At 55.1% G+C, this 23,542-nt stretch overlaps 1 protein-coding gene across 4 annotated transcripts in view; it reads left to right on the plus strand.

The window, feature by feature from the left end:
- TACC2 (transforming acidic coiled-coil containing protein 2) overlaps positions 1 to 23,542 on the plus strand; it is a 201,522-nt gene that overhangs the window by 98,522 nt on the left and 79,458 nt on the right. For all 4 annotated transcript variants that reach the window (XM_047825484.1, XM_047825485.1, XM_047825486.1 and 1 more), the window contains one exon: positions 2,502 to 2,636. In XM_047825484.1, the coding sequence (XP_047681440.1) occupies positions 2,502 to 2,636 (135 nt within the window). The remainder of the gene's footprint in view (positions 1 to 2,501; positions 2,637 to 23,542) is intronic.

Below are 23,542 nucleotides of genomic sequence, written 5' to 3' on the forward strand. Positions count from 1 at the left end.
GAGGTGGCTGGGACAGAGAGGTTCCGGAAGGAGAAGGAGGTGACTCAGCAGGAAGGGGTGATGGAGAGATGAGGACAATCCCAGCTTCTGGCGCTGGTCTGAGTCACTGAGCGCTTCCCTGTTGGGGCCTGACCCCCCGACCCCTGGCAATGGGCCAGCAGCCAGCTGGAGGCGGGGAGGGAGGGGGGGCTCTGTTCTTAACAGAGCAGTTGATTCATTTGTCTGGTACCTTTGGCTCAGAGAGCCTGGTGCGGGAAGGGTGTGGCCCTGGTGGTGGGCCAGCAGGAGGGAGGGTGAAGGGCGCAGGCTCCATGGCCTCCAGGCTAGATCCGAGGGGACCCCCAGTGTTCCCAGGGCAGGGAAGTACCTGTCACCTGTGGGCACGCTCCTCAGCGGAGTGTGACTGTCAGTGCTCTTCGCCCATGGATTTGGCTTTGCTCTGGGGCCACAGATCCCAGGCCGCGTCTCCCACTCTCTCCGCCAGCGTTTTCAAAGACGGAAACCTTCCCCTGCCCTTCCCCTGCCCAGAGTTTTCTGGAAACAGCAGAACCACGGTCTGTATCGCCTTCCTCCAGCTCACATTAAATCAAACCAGATCTTTACGGGGCTTGCCGAGGAGGGAGCACTGTCACTCCCGTAGGAACCGAAATCGGGGACTAGTAAATTTCTGTCCACTTGTGCACTGGCCTTGCTCCAGGCTTACCCATGGTCGTTACGCTCTGGTCTCTGTTTTTCTCCTCATTACACGGGGGAAGAAGGCATCCTGGGCTCCCGCTCTGCCTCTGTTCCTGACACCCGGCCTGGTCGTGCCCAGTTGGGACACTCCATCTCTCCCTGTCCCTCTGCCTGTTAATCCAGTGCTCACTGCGGGCGGCCTGGCTACATGTTGCGACTATATGACTTCGGCTGAGCGACCTCAACTCTCTGCGCCTCAGTTTCCTTCCTTCTTTGTAAAGTGGGGGGTGGTGACATTTGCCTCAAAGGGTTGTTGTGAGGGTTATTCGAGGTCCAATGCGTAAAGTGTTTGGCACAGGACCAGATACCCGGCGCCGGACATGCTGGACCGGCCACCTACCGTAAGGTACCAGGGACAGGGTGCACGGGACCAGGCACACCAGACCGAGCTCCCAGTGGGGTTGAGCTTCTGCTGTTTTTGTGGCTGTCGATTAGTAATGCCCAAGCCGGGGCGCGGAGGCTGAGGGATTGCTGGCTTGGGGAAGGGCTGCGAGTCCAGGAACAGCCCAGGCGGCGCGTGTTGTAGGCGCTGAGGGAGGCCGGCCTGGTGGGAGCAGAGCACGTGAGGGCCAGGACGGTGGAACCGGGGGTTGAGGCCGAGGCGGACCCCGTAGTACCTGCTAAGCAGCGACGGGGAATTGGAGCGAGAGTGCGCGGGGTGTGAGGGCGCCCCTGGCAGCTGTGCTCCGCACCAGGAGGCCAACCACGTAGGTGGAGCTGGTGGAGATGGATGGAAATTAGCAGAACATTCTTGACACTGAGACCCAGGGGTCCTGTATTTCTGCCATCCGGGGGGCTTCCTGCAGGGGTTCCCACCCAGAGGGAAGAAATGAGCCCTCTACCAGAGGCTCGGAAACCTCAGACCCTGGCTCCAACCTCAGGCCTGGTTTCAGGCCCTTGGTGCTGACTTACATAATTGTAACTGGGCCGCCTTCGGCCCTGCCAGCTTCCCTGTGGGCAGCAGAGTGGACGGCTGGAGGGAGGCTGGGAGGGCCGACCCCCCCCCTCCCCGAAAACTGTTCCCAAGCTTTAGTCTGTGGATGGCACCGCAAGCCTTGCTTTTTGCCAGAGTTGAAAATCAAACCTGTTTTGAGCTCTTTGCTTGAGGGTGTGTTTGCAGGTGGATACCCAGGGGCCCTCTCTGCACTCCGGGTATTTCCCTGGATGTCCAGCAGAGGGCGCTCACCCACTGAATGTGGGATGCCGCTCTGTTATAGATCTCTGAGCACCCCCCCCCCCCCCCCCCACCTCTCAAAGGGTCCCCACAGGTCCCTGGTGCAGGTTCCTTGGTTACCTGTCAGCCTTTTGGCCTTGACTTTTATCAGCCTCGGATTTTAGGGGGTGTATCCCAGGGCGTTTGCAAAGCTGTATCGTAGTCCTCGATTCACAGAATTCACTGCCTATAAAAAATGATTCGAAATGATCATACAAAAGTCCCCTCCCCAGAAGAAAAATCACACAAGACAACTCACAGAGTGTCCTGAGCACCCGCACTGCCTCCATCAAGGAAACACCAGGTTCTGCTGAAACCTCACACACGAGGTATCCACGCCTGACCAGAGGGCTGTGGCACCGGAGGGTGCCACCACTGTGTCTAAGCAAAGGCCCCGGGGAACCGGGCCTGGGATTGAGGGAAGCCTTGTGCTGGGTCTTTAAACAGCCCATCCCACATGTGTGGGGTGAATTGGGTGGGGTGAGGGGGCCTGATGAATGTGCCATTAATGAGCCAAGTTCCACTGGGAATAATTCTCCCTTTGTGTCCCCAGCACCTCCCCAGCTGCTGCCTGTGCGGATCTCACTCCCCGAGCCTCAGAACATGTGTCTTTGCCTTCTGCCCCAGCTGGTGATGGAGTAGAAGCTTCCACTCTCTCCTGCCAGGGTCTGGCCAAGGACTTAAGCAGGTATTGTACTAAACTTTCCCTCCACGGTTGCTGGAGCAGAGGGGCCTGGTGGTCTCTTCCCCCTAGGCCTTGGACTCAGCTGCCATCGGGGATGGCACCAGCAAGATGTTGACAATCTGGATCTGTGATGCCATGAATTTGGGCTGTAGCCGATGTGGAGTTTACCCCTGCAGGCAGGTGTCTGTGTCACCATGGGGATGTCCTTCGTGAGTGAGTGTATTATCAGGGGTCTCCAGAGAAACAGACCCAATAGGAGATATATATACATACAGACAGAGAAACGTATGTTAAGGACTTGGCTCATGTGAATCTGGGGAACTGGCAAGTCTAAAATCTTCAGGGGGCGGGGGGTGGTAGGGGCAGCAGGCTGGAGAGCCAGGGAAGAGCCAAAGCTGTAGCTCAAGTCTGAAGGCCATCTGCTGGCAGAATCCCTCTTCCTTGGGGGACCTCAGTTCCCATTTACTGATTTATTGACTCATTTATTTCTATCAATGTGGACTTGGGGTTATCTATTTTATACTTTGGGTTATAATAAAATAACACTTTATTCTTTTTTTTGGCCCAAAGTATCTTAGCTTTGGCCATTGGGCCATTCGTTGGCTCCCAGGGCTTTATGTTGAGGGGGTCCAGCAGCCCTGAGGCAGGATAGAGATACAATCAGATGTGCATTTTTGTTTTTATTTTTTTTAATGTTTACTTATTTTTGAGAGGTAGAACATGAGCAGGGGAGGGGCAGAGAGAGAGGGAGACACAGAATCGGAAGCAGGCTCCAGGCTCCGAGCTGTCAGCACAGAGCCTGACGCGGGGCTCGAACTCACAGACCGTGAGATCATGATCTGAGCTGAAATCGGACACTCAAACTGACTGAACCACCCAGGCGCCCCAAATTTGCATTTTTAAAGGCTCTCTCTCTAGCTGCCTGGCAGGGCAGGACTGGATTCTGCACTGACCAAGACTGTCCTGAGGCTCTGTGTCCTGCCCAGGGCCGAGACGAGACCAGGCGTGGCTGCGGTTAAAAACACCCTCCACTGCACCTGCAGACTTTGCTAAGTCCTCTCTCTCCCTGGCTGCTTTTAGCCACGGGGCTGTGGCCTCGATCCAGGGATCCAAATAAAACTTGTCTTTTCCCCTCTGGTGTGGGTCCCGGAGGTTCTCGACTTAAGTTTCAAAAACGCCCAGATGAAAATTTCATTTTGCTGAAATGGAAGTTGTTTACGAGCCTGGGCCGGAGAGTCTGAGGTCCTCGTTGGTCTCATGGTTTGGAGATACATCGTGCATCTGTTCCCATTTGCAGCCAGGCTTCTCTTGCTGGAGCTGGCGCGCCTTCTTTGTGTTTTCGCCGTGCACACGCGTGGTGCAGTCTCTCCCCGCTCCCCCCCACCTCTGTGGTTTTGTCTTTTCCTCTTTGGGCTTGGAGGGGAGTGGCGGGGCAGTGAGGCCTGGTGTCTTGACAAAGAAGGCCCGGGGCACATCTTATTACCGAACGGACAGATGTTCTGTTCTTGCAAGCATGCTGGGCGGCTTCCTGCTGCCTCGTCCTGCTTCTAATGGCTGCTGTGGAAATGATGACACAACCCCACGTTTCCAGCGCAAATGGCTTTTCTCTGGGAATTTTCACACCCCCTCCCTTCCCCCATCCCCGTTGGTAATCATTAGGGCACAAGCCTTTGGGAGAACAGATGTGACTTTGAGAGAGGCCACGGGGAGGAGAGAGGGCTCCGTGTGCAACCCTGCCTGAAGCAAAGGGCTTGTCCTGGGAGGGACCCTGTCCACCGGTGGCTGGGCTTCTGGCCTTCCCTTCGCCTCCAGCCCTGCCCTCTGCAGCCTCCACACTCAGCAGACCCCCTGACCCATAAGAGCATTCTAGACAGCATCCTGTAGTGGTGAGCTCTAAGAGGCTGCAGCCAGGCAGAGACTCAATGATAAAGAATTTCTAGCAATACAAGTCCAAAGCCCTCACTCATGCCAAGGCAGCTACAGCTGACCACGGATTTTTGGAGCCTCTGGAGGCTTGTGGTAAAGAGCCTGGTATGTTGGTACCTGGGCCGGTGGGGGAAGAGGGGTGAACCTGAGCAAACAACATCCCTGTTCAGAACTGACTGACCTGCCTGTCGGCCTGCCTGGGACAGCTGTCCCGCAGGACTGGTAACTTGGAAGCCTGGCCAAGGGCTGCCTGGAAAGACCTGGAAGAAATGAGATTAAGAAGCAGCTTCCTGCAAGGAGGAAGTGATCCCATGCTGATGCAGGAGGCCCAGGGCATAACACCCCTGAGAAATGCCACCCCAAACTGCAGCCTGGGATTGGGGAGGGGGGGACAGGCAGGTGGCCTTGGTGAGATGTCCCCCGGGCCCTGCCTGCATCGGGCAGCCCCAGATTTCTCCACACTTCTCCCGGAATTGAGGGATTTTCCTGGCAGGAGCTGGACTGCGTGTCTCCCTCACCCCACCCGGGGTGGTACCCTCTTCCCCCAGGTTAGAGACGTGAACCCCTTCAAAAGTGTTCCACGCCCTCGCCCTCAGAGCCAGCACATGTGCGAGCTCCCAGCTCAGTGGTTAATTCTGCAGGTGGGGTCGGGACCATCCTCTGTGTTTTAAAGATGTCGGGTTGCTGAGGCTGAGGCTCTCTGGCAACAGGAGCTTCCCCGAGCGGACTCGGGTCTGACCCAGCTCGTTCCTTATTTACATATGCCACCTGTCATTACAGTCATTCTCCTGCCTGAAAGACCCACTTCTTCCAGGGCAGACCAGGCACGGGTATGCTGTAGAGCGTCACCCTCCTGGCGGGACCAGCACAAGCCATCCGAGTGGGGCTTCGGGCCGCTGGCCCGTCTCAGGAATGGGAACCGGGGTGGGGGCAGCTGGGCGGGCTTGTCCGGAAGCTGTACCCTGCTGGCTTCGGCCGAGGAGCACAGTGGAGGGAGGCCGCTTCTTCCCCAGGGGAGTAGGTAGAAGTTGGCCGCCTCCGTCTGGGCAGAGCAGGTGTGGAGGGGTGGGGCCAGAGACCCTAGCCCCATAGTTCTTTTTCCCTCTTCTGGAAAGGAGGGGTGGGCAGCCAGGCGGGGCTTCTCTGGAGTGCCCCCGGAGGAAGTGCAGAGCATCAGCTTTGTGACCCCAGCCGGACTGGAGTCCCGGGACCCCTAGGGCAGCCTGGAAGGGAGTCCGACCTGACGTGGGGTTCGGTGAGGAGCCAGTGAGGGCGTGGCCGGGGGTGCCCAGCACAGCTCCCAGAAGGTGGAGGGTTTCAGGGCAGCGGGGTCTGGGAGCTCCCCCTCCATTCCTGGTAACCCCCTTGGTCCCATGTTATGTTGGCTGCCGTGTGCTAGTTTTCGAGTTTGGCTTTTCTTCCAAGCCAAGCGTATGCCTTGGAGCCTCCAGCCCCAGCTGGAGGTGGGAAGAGAGGGGTTGCCAGCAGCAGGCCGGTCAGGGACTGCCCGAGGGGAGGTGGAGAAATAGACCCGAAATCCAAGACAGGGCCCCAGGGAGGTGGGGTGGAGGAAGGGCTTCTCACCAGCACAGGCCTGGCTCAGGGCCCTTCCCCGCCTAGCATGGCTCCTGCCAGTGTCAGTTAGTCAGCTTCTCTTATTCTTTAGCTCGTGAGATGCAGTCACAGGCCTGCTACAGCAGCTGCAGGAAGTGATGAGTGCTGTCAGTCTAAGTGGATCATATAGTGGGGTCTTCTGCTTTATTTATTCGCCATATGTCCATCCATCCACCCGTCCATCCATCCTCCCGCTCGGCATACACGTCCTGGGTTGATTCTGAGCCATATCCCGCGTGTGATGTGGTGCGGGGGGAGGAGCATAAAGCTGCAGAGACTTGCCTCTGGTCCGTTAATGAGCTGTGTGACCTTCGACAAGTTTCTTGACCTCTCTGAGCCGTCGTTTGCCCATCTTTAAAACCAGGCTAGTAGTACCCACATCTTGGAGGTAATTGTGAGGAGAAAATGAGGTATGTGAAGAATGTAGCTCAGGGCTTGACAAATGGGAGGCATTTAATTAATGCGGGCTCTCCCCTGACATCCATCAGTGCTGGGAGTGCTGGGGGAGAGGAGACGACACAGCAGTGATCCAGCACGTAAACTCTCCAACTGGCTGAGAACAGAAGAGCCAGAACAGAGTCTCCTCTGCCTAGAGGAGTCGGGGAAGCTTCCAAGTGGGGGGAGCCGTGTTTTCATGGGTTTTCCAGGTGTTTGCTGAGGGTGAAGAAGGAAAAGGTACTTCAGGGAGGGGGAGCTCTGTGTACCGCAGCCTCGGGGGGAGGTGGTGATGCCCAGCAGACTTAGGCAGCGGGTCAGGAGAGGCCTGGATGGACTGGAGGGGGCAACACAGGTGGTTGTGGGCCGAGTAGTGAGGTTAGCGGGAAGGGACACAGGCATGGCGGGCGGTGGCCAGGTTTGGGGGTGAGCCTGTAGCCAGACTGAGGAGTCTGCTGGGACCCACAGTGTGAAAGATTGTTTCCCCGGTATTTTTTTTAAATTTTTTAACGTTTATTAATTTTTGAGAGACAGAGTGCAAGTGGGGGAGGGGCAGTGAGAAAGAGAGAGAGAGAGAGAGACACAGACTCCGAAGCGGGCTCTAGGCTCTGAGCTGTCAGCCCAGAGCCTGACACGGGGCCTGAACCCACGGACCGTGAGATCATGACCTGAGCTGAAGTTGGATACCCACCGACTGAGCCACCCAGGAGCCCCAGATTGTTTCCCCTTTAAAGCAGGGGAGAGTCAGGACTGAGTTTGGGGGTGGGGAAAATCCCTGATGGCCAAGGGGAACCTGGATGGTGAGAAGAGGCTGGAGGTCACGGGGCCAGTGGAGGTTGGTACTGTGGCCGAGGTGGGAGGCGATGGTGGACTGAACTAGGGCAGTGGCTGTGGGGCCTGAGAGGCTCTGAATCTGTCTTTGCGGCTTTCATTCCCCCCTTCCTTCCTTCCTTTTATCCTTCCTTCCTCCTTCCCTCCTTCCTTCCCTCCCTCCTTCCCTCCCTTTCTTCCTTCTTTCTTTCCTCCCTCCCTCCCTCATGTTTGTTGAGCTTCTGTTCTGTGCAGGCCTCACAAGCTGTTGCTGGGGATACAGTATTGACCCTGCAGACATGGGCCATACTTCTGAGGGGACTCTGCAGGGACAGCGATTCCTGGGCTGGGCTATGGTTCCAGGCGGGGGCTCCCAGGACCTTGGGCTTAGCACCGGCATTTCCTCCCTGTGCAGCCCAAGGCTGGGGCTCAGGAGGGCAGGGGTGCAATTCCCCATGGGGCTCAGGAGGGCAGGGGTGTAATTCCCCATGGAGCTCAGGAGGGCAGGGGTGTAATTCTCCATGGGGCTCAGGAGGGCAGGGGTGTAACTCCCCATGCAGTTCCACCCAGCATGCAGTCCCAGCTTTTCATGTCCTGGCTACAAGGCAGAGGACGGCCGGCTCTTTGGGGATGCCTTGCCCACTTTGTGCCCCGAAATAGTGCCCCTTCTCCTGACTTTAAAAATCCATCTCATTGAGCATCCTTGCCTGGTGGCTTTGCAAACCATAGGATCCTGTGACCTTTCTCAGGTTTAGAAAGATGGGGGCTTCCCTCCCTCCCCCTTTTTATTGTCCCCATTTTAAAGATGGGAAAACTGAGGCCCAGTGAGGTCAGGACCTTGCCTGAGATTACAAGGTCTGAGAGCAAAGTTGTGGTGGGAACCGTTTGGGTCAGGTGTCTCAGCAGACTCCTCCTCCAGGGAGCCTGCCCAGCTTCTAACTCCTCCTCCTGAACGAGAAGCTCTGGGCTTGGTATCCCTGGATGCTGTGAGAGTCGGTGAGGCAGGGACACTGAGTACTCCCCGGGACAGAATGACTTCTTGCTGTTCCGTGAAACAGCACAGCAGCAGCCGCAGCTGACGTGTATTGAGCGCTTGCTGTATGCCTGGCATTGCTATACTAAGAACATTTTGTATGTTATTTCACTTACACCTTGCAATATCCCCGTTGGTGGGCAGGTCCTGTTGATTTTTACTGCACAAATGAGGAAACTGAGGATCAGAGGGGTTCAGTAACTTCTCTGAGTCAGTTTAAGGATTCAGGCAAATAAGAAATTTCCCCTATTATCCATTAATCTTTCTGGATTAGGTGAGTGAGGAAGTGAGTTTAATTCAAACCTCATTCCTGGGCACCCCACCCTCCCCTCCCCACCAAAATCACACACGCGCAAAGCAAGACTTGTCGATGGGGGGGATGGGGGGTGGTGGAGCTGAGGTCGGGAAGCTGAGGGGTGTGGCTCTGGGCTTTGCATGTGACAGCAGTGGGAAGACCTAGGCTCATTTCCGTGATTCTCCGTAAGCTCTGGCCTCAGTTGGAGAGAATTTCAGTTTTGGTCTCTCTCTGTGCCCCTGATTTCGGGTCTGTCCACCCAGATATCCACCCATCCCTGTGTCCGCATAGTGGCCAAGAGCCTCCCATGTGCCCAGCTATGGGCTAAGCACTGGGCATTCCGTGGGGCATATGGGAGTTGTGGCCTCAGCCCTCCAGGAGCCCACCTTGCCCAAACTTGTTTCCTAAGGAGAAACCGGATGCTAAGGACGCTGGGGGGCGGGGGGGGGGGGGGTTGCTACCCTGGGGTGAAGGGGTGAGAGCAGGCCCCTCTGGTCAGCTGCTGACCTCCCAGAAACAAAGGAGCCACACCGTGTTGGAGAGCAGAGGCATGTTCCCAGGCTGGGCAGTCGCTGCACCGTGGAAATGCTCATGCGAAGGAGAAACCCTTCATCTCTTTGTGGATTAGTAACTTCAAGAGATGCAAAACCATGTAAATATAGCGGGCGCGTATTCTGCGTCAAAACTGAATACGTACCCGGCCTCTGAAAGCTGGCTAGGAAACCCAGTGGTACCTCTCACACGTGCTTCCTTAAAGTCAGCGGATGAGGCAGGAATTGGGTCGGTCTGTTGTCAGGGAAAGATTGTCTTCACGTGGACAAATCAGTTCCTGAAAATCTGAGTATGTCGGGAAAATAATCCCTTATCTTCAGACACAGTTACAGGCTAATTGCATCCAGCGACGACTAGACAGGGTGTGGATGGAATTACACCGACAGGCCCGCTGGGAAGGTTATGAAAAGAGGGAATTATTGTTAGGGCTTGGTAACGCACACACGCGCGTGCACACACACACACACACACACGTCTGTGCACACTCACACACACACACAGCGCACAGCACACGCCTCAGACGCTATGCTAATTATGCTATCAGTAGGTGCTCACGATGCTATTTCTGGCCCAGCCGTTCTGGATTCTGTTCTGTCACGGAGCCTTGAGTCAGCAGTTCTGGTCCTCGGCGCCTGGCTTTGGCTGCACCGCTCACCATGAGGGCAGCCCCATGGCAGGCTCCGTGTCACTGCTCCTCAGGCACGGAGAGTCGTGCCCCCTCGGGCCAGCCGCCCTGTGCCCTGCCTAGCGAGGGGAGCTGCTGCTGGGGAGCCACGAGGACCCACTCTCTGCTCACAGTGAGAGAAGAAGCGAGGCACTTGGAGCTTCTGGCTGCACCCGTTTGTGTTTTCATCTTGGGAGCATTTCCACCCCGGCCGGCCTCTTCGGAGCCCCGGGCAGGACCCCTCTCCTGCTGCAGGTGGCGGGGCCTGAAGTTCGCAACCTCTCTCACCAGTCTGGCTTCAGAAACCAGCCTGCTGCTGATTTGGGCAGCTGGGAGATCCCTGCTCTGCTTGCAACTGAATGTTTCTCTTCAAAGGCCTCTCTTCCCTGGTACCAAGTAACCTCTAAAACCTTAAGCTTAAGCTCTAGAGGAACTCAGTGGATTAACACATCAGCATTCAAACCAAGTACAGTATTTACTCTCTCTTAACAGGCACTGAAAAGTGCTTATGGAATTTTCCGTTCTTGGAAAGATTTCCCCGAGAAGGAGGAGGGGTAGCACTGGTGATGTTCTTGATCTGGAGCAGAGGCAGTCACCTCTGGCCCAGGCAAGTCCACCGTTTCTCTCTTCCCGGGTCTGAGCGAAACTTGACGTGGTGTCTGAGGGCGGGCTTGAACTTTGGAGGTCAGAGTTGTATTTGGCCCGATGGCCACCTTGGGCCACCCTGTTTGTTTTTGCCTGTGATCTTAAGCCTAGCGTATACCGGCAGTTATAGGAGCAACCTGGATTATCTAAAGACAACTGTTACCTGAGAAAGGCCACCTAAAACGCGGGGAAAAGGCTTAATTGCGACTTTACCTTGAAAAAAAAAAAACACGTGAAAAATTAAGAAAATGGCTTATTTTATATTTAACAAGGTGTAGGCTTTCCTTTTTTTTTTAAGATGTAGGCTTTCATGATAGTCATATGTTAATATTTAGAATGAACAAAGAGTTCTGCCCCTATTATTCTGACAGGTTTTCGGGGCTGTGTTCTCACCTCACGTTTGACTCTCGCTGCTGAAGCCGAGACCCTTCTCTGTAAATACGCAGGGGCTTCAACAGTTTTCTGAAGGGCTCCTCTCAGCTCCTTGATCTTGACATTGCCTCTCTGAAGCCGCCTTCTTCACCTTCCTGAGTGTCTCTTCTTCAGTCGTTCACAGAGTGCCGTTTGTCACGGCTTCAGGTGGCTTTTGAGCACTTCCGCGGAATCGGGCTCAGTGACTTCACGGTGTCCTGCATGTTTTGCTACATTTACGGCTTCCTCCGCGCTTGGTGGCATCGTGCTCGCACCGACAGTCACTGAGAGACGAGCCACACAGGCTCCCTTCCCTCTTTGAGGGGGGATTGAGGCTCCAAGGCATTGTTTCGTTGGCGGAACACCCTCGTAACGCTGACCTTTGCTTCCGCTTCTAGAACCGTGTTGCCGTGACAACATGGATGGTGGGGACCCTCTCCGAGGGATGGGGCAACTTGAAACATATCCTCTGCGAACCTCTTCGCTTTCTGATGTTCCCGATTGCTGGGGCGGGGGAAGCCGAGTAGCTGCTGCTTTGCTCGTGGAAGCAGGCTTTGAAATTGGAGGGGTGTTGTTGAAGGCGTGGGCCACCATATTCATGGGCTCTTGGCAGAGGACCCACAGGAAAGAATATGTTGAGAGTGTCAGTCATAGAAACACCTGCTCATCCGCGGAGTGACTTTTGTTTTTTTGAACTTAGTGGGTGTTGTGAATTATGTAACGGATCGTGATCATTTCCCTTTTTGCTTTGGCTGTTGGGAGACTGCAACTTATTCCAACAAGGGCTTCTGGAATAACCTTACCCCCTCTGGCTTTTCTACCCCTTTTCCACCTGAGTTTTTTCTTCCTCCCACCTTTCCTTTTCTTTCTTTCTTGAGTGGGGGGGAGCAGGGGAGGGGCAGAGAGAGAAGGAGAGAGAATCCCAAGCAGGTCTTGCACTGCCAGCACGGAGTACTATGTGGGGCTCAAACCCACGAACTGTGAGATCATGACCTGAGCTGAAACCAAGAGTTGGACGCTTAACCAGCTGAGCCACCCAGGTGCCCCTCTTTTTTGCTCCCTTGAATTGGAAGCTTAAATCCTTTTTGAAATTAGGTAGAGCGGGCACCAGGGTGGCTCGGTCGGTTAAGCATCTGACTCTTGATTTCAACTCAGGTCACGATCGCACGGTTTGTGAGTTTGAGTTCTGCATCCTGCTGGCTCTGTGCTAACAGTGCTGAGCCTGCTCGGGATCTTCTCTCTCTCCCTCTCTGTTCCCCCCTGCTTGTGTTCTCTCTCTCTTTCAAAATAAATAAACTTAAAATTAATTGTTTTTAAATTACGTAGGGTATATTTTCCAGAAAGTTTATCTCAGGAGCATCTCCTACGACTTCCATCTCAAAAGAGCTGAATGGATTTGGTAAAGGAAGAAAGGTGTTTTTGGCTCTTATTTCGTCGTCTTGGATGTGCATTGTTTGCCACTAATTCCTTTCTCATGTGATGAGACTTCTTGGCACTAACTTAAGTTTTTCATAGCCCCCGAGGTTTCCCCCATCAGCCTGCCTTCCTTCTTGTAGGAACCAAAGATTAAAATTGCAACCTGCATTCTTCATTTAGAAACAAAAGTGAGTCCCCTCTCTCTTGAGCGATTTCTAGCTCATTTTGGGTTGCCTCTTTGGGCATAACAGTAAAACCCACAGCCTCCATTTTCTGTCGTGACAGAATTGAAAGAATGTTCCCCATGAAGAGTAGTCTTTGGAACTTCTCTGTTTGAAAGGAACTCTGGAAGGTCTCATGCGGATATGGTGAAGATGGTGAGGAAGACATATAGTAGAGCAGCCCTTTCCAAGAAGAACGCGAGAGAACTTTCTGGAAGGGATGGGATTTTTACCTGAGCTTGCGCTTCAGCCCAAGAAAACCACTCAGGCTCCCGAGGGTGAGCATGTGGGGTTGAATGTTGGAGTCTAGAAGATTGATAGAACCCATCAGTCTTCTCCCCCTTCTCTATTCATCAAACGATTGAAGACGTTTGCCAGGACCTTTGCCCATGCCCTCTGAGGTGTCACGCCGCATGTGTTTATGGAGCCCTGGCTGTACGTAGGGCACACCGTGTGGCTGGAGAGCAGAGTGCAGGTGCAGATACACGGATAAAGTGGGATGGGACAAGGATGCACCAAGGCTCCCACCTGCCAGCGGTCGAGAGAAGTCTGAGGGCCGGCTGGGACTGACCCTTCCAGGAGCTGGCCCAGGGCTGCGGCTTGATACCTGGGAGGCATTGAGAGAGCTGGGGAAGGTGGGGAGGTCGCCTGCTCGGCAGCGAGGTCACAGGGAGGACCCTGGCCCTGCTCAAGTACAGGGTGGAGCGTGTCACAGGATCAAGGCCAGGATATGGAATTGGGACTTCTTCCCGAAGGCAGTGGTCAGCTTTTGGAGCAAGGTCGTGTGACATCCAAGCTGTGTCTCCCACGCCCGGGGACGAGGATCCCGGATCTGTGGGGAATGTGCCACTGGTGGGGAATGTGCCAGCAGGGTGCCATTCGTGCCCGCACCTGGTCCTGTTTGCTGGCCGGATGTGCTGGTCTCGGGCTCACGCTCGCGTGTGGTCGCTGAACTTGGGCCACACGCAAGGGCTGAAATGGAACAGCTCCCAGCAACTGGAACCTTAGGGAGACGTCGGCGAGCACAGAGTGGTGTGACGTGGGTTGGACTTTGGGGGCCTCAGACGGAGGAGCAAGACGCAAGCAGGCGGTGGTAGTACGGTCAGAGCCGGCTCCCTAAAGAGAAGGTTCACGCGGTTTGGGGCAGCGGCCCGCAGCCCCCACCACGGTGTACTGGATGGCGGTGAAGGCCAGCAACTTGAAGAAACAGGACCTGGGCCTTCTCCATCTGTGTTTACATTCTTAGCGTTCCCCAGATGGAATTTTCTGTGATCTGACCTACTTTTCTTTAGCATGTGTGCTTGGGCTAATTAGCAGTGCAGGGGTCCATCGGTCCTGTTTGGAGAGCATGGCTGCTATGGCAACTGGAGACATCTCCGCGGCCGCAGGCGAAGGGAGAGCGGCCCAAGTTTGTTTCTCTTGCAGTCTCAGAGGTGTTTCAACTTGCTCCCCCACCTTGACTGTGGCCCAGTGGGATTTAAAAGTCTCTAGCACATAGTTAGATTATCTCTCAGGTACAGAGATTTGGCAGGTCGGCCGATCTTTCTGGTATGGGTCAGTAAGTAACTTGAGGACAGACTTGTCTTACTCAACGTTTATAGGCCAGGTACATGGCAAGGGTGTTAATATGTGTTGAATTGCTAATTGTTTTAGAAATCATGGGTGCATCCCTCGATTTATCCAGGTTTCGAGGGTGTCTTGGGGACATGACTAGGAGGGTCGGCAGTGGGGCCGGTCGAAGGGGACTTAGCTTGCCAGCAGGGTCCCGGAATATGTGTGCGGTGATCCAGAGGGCCCAAGAGGGGCTGAGTTCACGGTTTCATTGCAGCCATTGCTAGAAGCTTCAGGGATCACTGGTTTGCTGTAGAGGGGACACGCTGTGCCTGGGGCAGGGAAAAGTCTGGAGAACCAGCTGGGAATGAAGAGATGGGAAGGAAGGCAGCACCTCCAGAAGAAAGATCAGGAGTAAGCAGAGGGGAACCGTGCACGGCGTCTGTAGGCTCAGCTGCAGACAATAGCGTGGCCGGGTGGGTGCTCACTGCAGGTGTGGATAGCTGAGGGAGTGAGTGCTTGGAGCGCTAACCGCTGGCATTTTAGTAATTTCAGATGGAATCTGTGCTTTCTCGCTGTGCGAACCCACGATTTAACCTTTGCGGAACGATTTGGGGTGGGACGGGGTGAGGGAGGGAGGGGGGTGAGGCAGGAGTGGGGTGTGGGGGGTGGTGTCTGTGTTATATGCAGTTCTCGTGATAAACCATGACCCGGGGCTGGGTCTACAGAGCATTGACGCTGGGTCGGATGATGGCTCTGGACTGCTGTTGTTTTGAGTTTCCTTGGTCTGGCTTGAATGGTTTGTCTATCTTTTCGCTTTTTTCTTTTAAGTTTATTTATTTTTGAGAGAGAGAGAGAGAGAGAGAGTGCGCGCGCGCAGGAGGGGCAGAGAGAGAGAGAGAGAGAGGGAGAGAGAAAATCCCAAGCAGGTTCTGCATTGCCTGCACGGAGCCTGACGTGGGGCTCAAACTCACAAACCGTGAGATCATGACCGAACCGAAATCAGAGGGGGAGAGAGAGAGAGAGGTAGAGAGGGGAGCGTGAGCGCCTGAACAGCAGCAGGCCCTTGTGGCCCTTGTGGCCCTTGTCCCCTGGAGTCGCTCTCCCTCCCCTGCTTTTTTTAGTTTGACGTTTTCTGTCCGCTGAATTACTAGGTAACCAAATTTGTTTTAATCATGTGCCAGCTGAGCATCAAGAGGCCCTAAACGAAGATGTCAGAAGTTCTTCTGTAAGCACACAACACAAGACTCGTGACGTTTGGACTTCCGTGGCATCCACCTCACCGGTGCCCACATCGTATTTGTTTTTCCCCGCGTTCTTGGTGGCGTTTTTGGCATCACTAAGTCGGTGGCAGCCTGCTAAGTGAAGTGTCACTGTGTCATGACATTTGAGTTGTTGGGATTCCACATAAGAGGATCTCATTTTATCGCCTCCTTATTTCCTTAAGGGCACTCTAGTTTAGGGGAAGATGCTTCTCATCAAGAAGGAAAGAAAGTTAACACTGCCTGGCACCAGTCAGGGGCCTGGTCCTGGGACCCTATATATATACGCACACATACATAAAATTTTCTTTAATTTCCCAATACCTTGCAAAGTCCACACTTTCCCTCCTCTGCCAGCTGAGGAAGCAGGGCTCAGGATGGTTAAGGGGTTGGCTGCAGCCTATACCGCAAATGAAGAAGATGCCAGGCTTTGAATTCTGGTCTCATTTCAAAGGCCTCTCCTGTTTGCCCTCACCTGCTGAGGGTGAGGACCTTTGGATGGTTCTCTGCTTTCTCGTGTCATGAACCAAAAAGCTGATGAGTTCTGACTGTGGTTCTTCATTTTATTTTTTTTAACGCTTATTTATTTTTGGGACAGAGAGAGACAGAGCATGAACAGGGGAGGGTCAGAGAGAGGGAGATACAGAATCCGAAACAGGCTCCAGGCTCTGAGCTGTCAGGACAGAGCCCGATGCAGGGCTCGAACTCACGGACCGCGAGATCATGACCTGAGTCGAAGTCAGCTGCTTAACCGACTGAGCCACCCAGGCGCCCCTGGTTCTTCATTTTTGTAGCGCTGAGTTTGGCTAAAGCCCATACCCTTGGTGCCCAGGGAAGGGGTCGCTTTCCTCAAAATCTTGTCTAGGTTAGTGCTTATGAAATTTTTCAGCTCCAAGCAGTAAGGTTGCTTGGACTCCCAAGTGTACATGGGGCCCAAGAGATCTGCTTTCCGGCGGGAAACAAACCCTCAGGGTACCGGAGGCGAACAAATTGCGGGATCTTTGCCCCTAGATGACACCCTGCGCCGACAGTGAGTGACGGCTGCCCAGGACGTGCTTTCCAGAGCAAGCCTCATCGGGCCACCCAGACAGTTACCCTGCCTGAGAGATTGACATTAGCTGCCTTCATCGAAACGCAAAAGTACACCTCCTCCGGGTTTCCTGCAAATTTCATGTTGTTCTGGGAAACAGTTTTGATTCTCTGGCGTTTTGTTTGACAATAATCTTAAGCAGGCACAGGAGAAAGCCAGTCGGCCACGAAGTCTAGAACTATCCTGACGTTATGAGCGGCAACCTCAAAAGTCCCTGGCCAAACATCCTTGCCACAGCTTCAGAAAACACTCAGGGTATTGGAGGAAATTTCTAAATGCTTTGAGCAGTTCTGTGTTCGTTTTATTTTTCTTTTGGCCACAGTTTAGATGCATTTTAAGCTTACTGTGCCATGGGGTGAAGACATGCCGGGCAAGTGTAGAGGGGTTTTCAGCTTATCATCAGGGGCTCGCTTTAATTCGGTTGCCAGCCTGTGTTTGGAGCGCACAGTGCAGTTGCATTGAAAGTAGAGCCGGGGCAAATGGTCAGGCTCCCAGGAGTGCCCCAAACTTTCGAACCTGTGAGAGATGGAACCCTTCTCTAGTAGCTTTTCGTGAGAAGGTCCCGGAGCCCAAGCCTTGAGCCTTTCTGAGCTAGCTGGAGCCAGGTGGGGGACCTGGCAAGCTGGGCATTGTTGCCCTAGCCAGGGCGGGGGCCGCGGTGATGGGGTGTGTTTGGAATCACAGAGTGGGGCCCTTTGGTTGTAGGTCACAGCAGGCTGTCTTTTCCCTGGTCACCCTGTGGCTTTCAGGGCTTGACACGGGCCTGTCAGCTTGCCTGGCCTCTGGTTAGGGGGAGCACCTGCTCAGGGCTTCTCCGTGGAGAACTCACCTGGTGGCCAAAGGTGGGGTTGCAGACCTTGTGGCAGGCCGTCGGCTTCTTTCTCTCCACCTTGCCCACCCCCTACCAATTGTGTGAGCGAATGGGAGGCGGGACCGGGTTGCCTGTGAGCAGGGAGCCAGGCCCTGGGATCTCCCTGGTACAAGCCTCATCGGGCTCCGGGTCTGGCCACCGGCCTTAAGGAGGCAGAAGGGGACAGTTGGAAAACCGCACACGTCTTGCACATTTCCCGCCGCAGCCTGTTTACCTGCCCTCTCTCCCTCCACACACACACTGGTGCGAGGAAAGTCTATTCCCCTCCTTCTGGAGGGATGAGCCAGCCGGGGGGCGGGGTGGGGGAGGGGCGGTGGAGAATACCCCTACTTCTCCCTGCGGTCAGCTCGGCGGAGACCACCACGCCCCTCCCTCCTTGGGGCCGCGGGCTCCCCAGCCCGCAGTGTATTTGCATTTCAAAGCCACACAATGCGGTCGGTCGGGGCGAGGCAGGGGAGGCTGGGGGAGGCGGCGCGCACGCAGAGGGAGGGTCTTCGCGCTCCCTCCCCCGGCCCCGTTTCCGGAGCCTGCGCCGGAGCTTTGTGAAGATGCAGGCGTCGGGGCCGCTCGGCGATGATGACATCACCGTGTCACACACCGAAGCCGGGCTGCCGGGGGGTTTAGGAGCAGCTCCACTCGGACCACACCGGCGCTCACGCTCACACTCGCGCGCCCCGGGCAGAGCCGCGCGCGCCGGCCACACTCGCGCACACTCTTAGGCGCGCGCCGGGCACACTCGCGCGCACACTTCCGCGGCGCTCGCTCCCCGGGCTCCGGCTTCGGCCCTAAGCCGCAGCTCCCCGCCGCCGCCGCCGCCACCGCCACGGATGCCAGCAGCTGCTCCTATCTGCAGTGCAGCAGCCCCGGCCGCCGGCCGGTCCGTCCCGGCTCCCGGCTGGAGGAATCGCGCCAGGACGCTGGCCCCGCTCGCGGCTAGTCTGCTCGCCAGGGCGCAGCGAGGATGGGAGGGTCGCAGTCCCTGCAGCCAGTCCCAACCAGCGACCCGAACCTGGAGGCTTCCGAGGCAATGTAAGTGCTCCGCGGGGCCGCCCGGAGGGCCCCCCCCCGCCCCCTACCCCGGGAGGAGGAGAAGCTGCCTGGGCTTTGTTAGTGTCGCCTCTCCAGATGCCCGTGCAGCCTGGAGCCCGGGCTGGCCCAGGGTTCTCGGCAGCCTTACATGGCTTTGCCTGGTGGCTGCTCCTTTTAGCATTTAGTCCTCCCTCTGGAATGAGCATCTGGCAGCCCTAGGACTGCCCCCGCCTGCCCCCCACCCGGCAGAAATGACCCTCTGGCATTCGATTTCAGTTGTTCAGCGGCCCAGTGCATGTTCCGGGGCTCCTGCCATGAGCATCTTAACTCTGCACCCCCAGCACAGTGGTATTTCCTGCAACGGAACAGCCGGGCATCAACAAGGGCCTCTTGGGAAGAACCCTTGAGTGTGGCAGCTTGGTGCCCATGGAGACAGACCAGTTTAGGGGCAGCCAGTCGGCTGGCCAGGCAGATGGTGTGGATCATGGCTTGTAGACGTTCAGTCCTGTTAGCTTAAGCATCCGTATACTCACTCTGGTGAGCATTGTGGAGGACAAGGCTGCTTGCTATTATTAGTCAAGCCAGAGGAAGTCTTGTCATTGGTCCATTGGTCAAGGCAGGGTTTGACTGCATTGATTCAGGAATCCAATCTTTTCTCCAAACCACAGAGCTGATGTGCTCAGAAGAGGCCTTTATCCTGGAATCCTTAGTATTGCCATTTCTGTATGGTCGTATCCATTTCCTTCCCAGGCATGTCTGGAGGATGGGGCTTATTGGGTAGATCTGGCTGCCGGGCACATTTCAGCAGGTCAGGCCGGCATCCGAGGTGGGCCTCCACATCCCAGGCTTACCTGCTCTACTTTCCCGAAAAGAAGAATGTGTTTCAGAAAAGAGTATTTTCTGGGCATCTGGGGGTGGGGCGGTAGGTAAAGTGATTGCTTCCTGAGAGCCACTGATGTGTAGATTAAAAGATTAGCAGGGATTGGTCTGGGTGTTGTAGTAGGGACAGGGTGCCATGTGGGGCTTCCTCACTGGTCCCCACGCCTGGGCTTCAATGAGGAGCTAGCTCAGCGCGGTGATGTAATGCTAGGCTGAGCCTCATGGTTTTCTAAGGCCCCGTCTCTTTAGCAGTGAACCATACTTAGGAGCAGGTGTGCACTGATCATTTGTCTTCCTCCTTGTAGCTTGGGAAAGCGTCATCTTACAACGGGAGGCACATCAAGGTGGAGACTTTTTTTTTTTTTTAATGCTGTGAGCCTTGTACTACGCCTACCCTGTTTTTTGTCCCTGTGTCGTGTTGTTAGACGCTTGGAAATACGTATCACCAGAAAAGACTGCAGCCTAGGCAGGAGAGAACAACTTCAACCTATTTTTTAAAAGTCTGTAACTGGAAATCAGTTCATCAGTGCTAATCACTAACTAATTGGTATCAGGACTCACGCCTGTCAAAGAGCCACAAGAGGCTTGGAAAAGACAATGTGACCGCATGCTTGGGAAAATATGCGCCTCAGCCATTGGAAATTCAGCTCACCGGTCCCCAACATCCCCGCCCTCTTTCCCCGTTGAGTTAATAAATGACCAGTATTCTGTTGGCTGAGGGCTGAGTTTGGGGAGATTCAATTAGGCAGAAGCTGCCTTTTGGATAAGGCCCCTACAGGTTGGTTCTGCCCTGTGGGGATAGTGGCGTTTGGGTACAACTCCAGGCTGATCGGCCACATTGTGCTGAAGTCTGCTTATCAATATTGCATGGTTGAGGTCGTTCCTGTGCGCCAGCCTGAGGCATCTCTCCCCGGAACTGCTACTTCTGCAGTCTCTAAATGGAGATCTTGAGGATAGTACGGATGCTCATTCACAGATCCCACCCTCCACCCCCTACTCTTTTTTTGTTTTTAAAAATGAAGAGAGGGGACATATTTGGGGCTGGTACCATTCCCAACAGTTATTTTTCTCTAAAACCCCATCTCTGCTGTCTGAATAACGAGGGGCTATTTTGCTACTGCCGAGTTGCTCGTTTCCAGTCTAGAGGTTTTAAGAAGTGTGTTAAGGGAGCGCCCCTCTTCCGTTCAGGCACAAGCCTTGCACGATGGTGTGTATTTCCCTGCGCCTCAAACCGCACGCACAAGACAGTGCGGCACATGGTCCGTGGCGAAGAAGCTGCTGCTGCTCCTGCCGGGGTTGCTGGGGTGGAGGTGAACTTGGGGTGGACTTCTGCTGTAAGACCGTCCGTGACAACCGGAATCTAGAGTAAACCTTTGTCTGTTTTTCTCTGCCGAAAGATGGGCCGGAGTTGGGCACCCCCGAGGAAGAGTGAAACCAAAAGACAGAGGGAGGCAGGATGAGGTGGAAATGCATGCAGGAATTTTTTTAGCTTCAGGATTTCTTTCTTGCTTTCTGCTTTCAGGTGCCGGGTGCCTTTGGGCAGCGTTTGTAGCCCTGCCTGGTAGCTTCACGCTGTACAGAGCGCGGTAGGGTACGCAGGTGGGGGGTGGGGTAAGATCCAGAGTCCTGGGTCTCCCTCTTGGCTGGTAGAAACTTAAATCCTGGAGGGGCAGGAGGGCATGTGGGGCTGGGTGGGAGCCGGGGCGGGCGGGTGGAGGCTCAAGCATCGACCCTTCCCTTGCTCCTCCCAGGGTGGTCCCCAAACTGCTGCCTCGCCTTCTCCGAGGGGCTTGTTAACAAATGCACGGCCCCAGGCCCCTCCCCAGACCGGCCGAAGCAGACTCTCCATTTGAGCCAGAGATCTGTCGAGATGCCCGCTGAGCTGTCGACGAGAAAGTTTGAGAAGCCCTGAGCTAGCTCAGTGTCTCCATCCTGGTCGGTGAGGAAGTCTGGCCACTTCTCTGGCTGCTTCTTTCCTGTGTGGGAAAGAAGTTCCGGTAGCAACAGCGGCCACTGTTTCCAAACAGAACAGGGGAAGCTGGGAGAGGAGAAATCTGCTGCAGAAAACACTCGCTAACCAGCGCAGCCACGCTGGGAAGTGCAGGGAAAGGACAGGAAGTGCTACAGTTAAGTGTGGTCTCGGCTATTGATCAGACTTGCTTGTTCCTGCCTGTGCCTTCCTCCCGCGGCGGCGGCCCCTTGTGGCCCTGCTGCTGCTGCTGCTGCTGAACGAAGCGGCACGGAGTCCTTTATCTTATGTTTAATTGGAGCTCCCACCCCCACCCCGTCCCGGGGGCTCCCGATCAGCTAGGGGGACCCATGCCCCCGTAGAGCAAAGTAGAAAGGCCAGGCTGGGTGGAGAGGGGCAGGATGGTGGCACACTCACCATGGAGGTTTTCTGCTCCCACCAAGAGAAGGAAGTGGCATCTGCCGGGGAGGAGAGAACTGGATTGGGAGCACCCTGGGGGAAAGCTGATGGGCTTGGGCCGGGATTTGACAAGCAGGTGGGGACAAGACTGATAGTTGAGAGAGTGCCCAAGGCCAGAGGCTCTGGTTCTGCCCCGCCTGCCTCGAGGGTTTCCCCAGGTGAGGTACCCTGTCTGTAAAGACTCAGAAGACGAAAGCACCCGCCCGTGGCCAAAGTGGGTACACTGTGTGCCTGAAGTTTGCCGGCGTTTCAGTAGCTCAGAAGGCCAGAAAGGGCTGCTGGGGCTGCTGGTAGGCATCTATCTGACTGGAGGCCTCACCGGATCTCTTTCAAAGCCTTGTTTCTCGAGGTGACCCTTGGCTAAGTCATTGCCTCACGCGACCGCATCCCTGATGTGGGCTGCAGACAGCTTCTCGGTTCCAGGAAGCCGATTGCACTTTGGATGTTATCGTTGGACAGAATCAGTTGAGTTTTGTGCCCCCTAAAATGGAATGAGCTCCAAAGTTAGCTGTACAGTGGGAGTTGCCTGAGTCCCGAGGGAACCTCTTGGGTGCTGTCTTGATTCAGGTTGCTATGACAAAATACCACAGATCGGGGAGCTTAAGCAACAGACATTTGTCTCCAGACAGTTCTGGAGGCTGCAAGTCCCACATCAGGGTGCTGGCAGATTTGGGGTCTGGTGAGGACCCACTTCCAGGTTTAGAGATGGTTGTCTTCTCCATGCATCCCTGGCCATAGAAGAGAAAGCAGAGATTTGATCCTTTTGGGGTGGGGGGGGGGAAGAGAGAGAGAGAGGGAGGAGGACGGAGAAGGGAGTATGGGGGTGGGAGGGAGGAAAGAGAGCGAGATGTGTCTTCATTTTTTTTTAAAACGTTTATTTATTTTGAGAGAGAGAGAGAAAGCACACACGAGCAGGGGCAGCATAGAGAGAGAGGGAGAGAGAGAAGCCCAAGCAGGCTCCACTCTGTCAGTGCAGAGCCTGATGCGGGGCTCGAACTCATGAACCACGAGATCACGACCTGAGCCAAAATCAAGAGTCAGACGCTTAACCGACTAAGCCACCAGTCGCCCTTGTGTCTTCTTTTAAGGGCACTGATACCATTCACGAGGGCTCCACCCTCATGGCCTAATTTCTTCCCAAAGGCCCTACCTCCAGATATCACCGCCCCGGGGGTTAGAGTTTCAACATACAGATTTTGGGGGGACACACACATTGAGGGCGAAAGCAAGCGCTTTTCCTCCGCCATCATTCCTCGGTGTCTCCAGCACGGCCCCTGCGGTCCTTTACTGCTTTCTCTGTGGGACTTACTTGCAGCCTTTCGCTAAGGTGAGCTGAAGGCAGGAACCTTCCGGGGCCCTCCAGGGAGCTGCCAGTTGTCCAGGGAGTCATGCCATCCCTTTCTGCTGGGGCAGTGGGATGGAGCGCCCAGTCGTTACAGGGTGAGCAGACATGGCTGGCATATTTATTGGGTGAGTATGGGTACGTGTTACATCTGGGTCGGTGGAGTCCGGGCCACTCTCTCCCCATAGGCCCCGTGCCCCCATCCCCCTGTTTCTTTCCACCATCTGTGGCCTGTATTTTCTGTGGCTGTATCTTTGGTTGCCTAGGACCTACTTTAGCCTGACATCTGATTGGCTGTTCTTGCCAGATGGATTGCCCAGCGTTCCTGGGTGAGCAAAGGATATTGAATAATTCCATCCTTTCCCCCTTAAGATTGATGACGAGGACTTAGGCATTGGAAACAGTGGCTCCGTGAAAACCAATTGTTCATGGACT

This window comes from Prionailurus viverrinus, chromosome D2 (genome assembly GCF_022837055.1).
Source record: "Prionailurus viverrinus isolate Anna chromosome D2, UM_Priviv_1.0, whole genome shotgun sequence".
Lineage (NCBI taxonomy): Eukaryota > Metazoa > Chordata > Mammalia > Carnivora > Felidae > Prionailurus > Prionailurus viverrinus.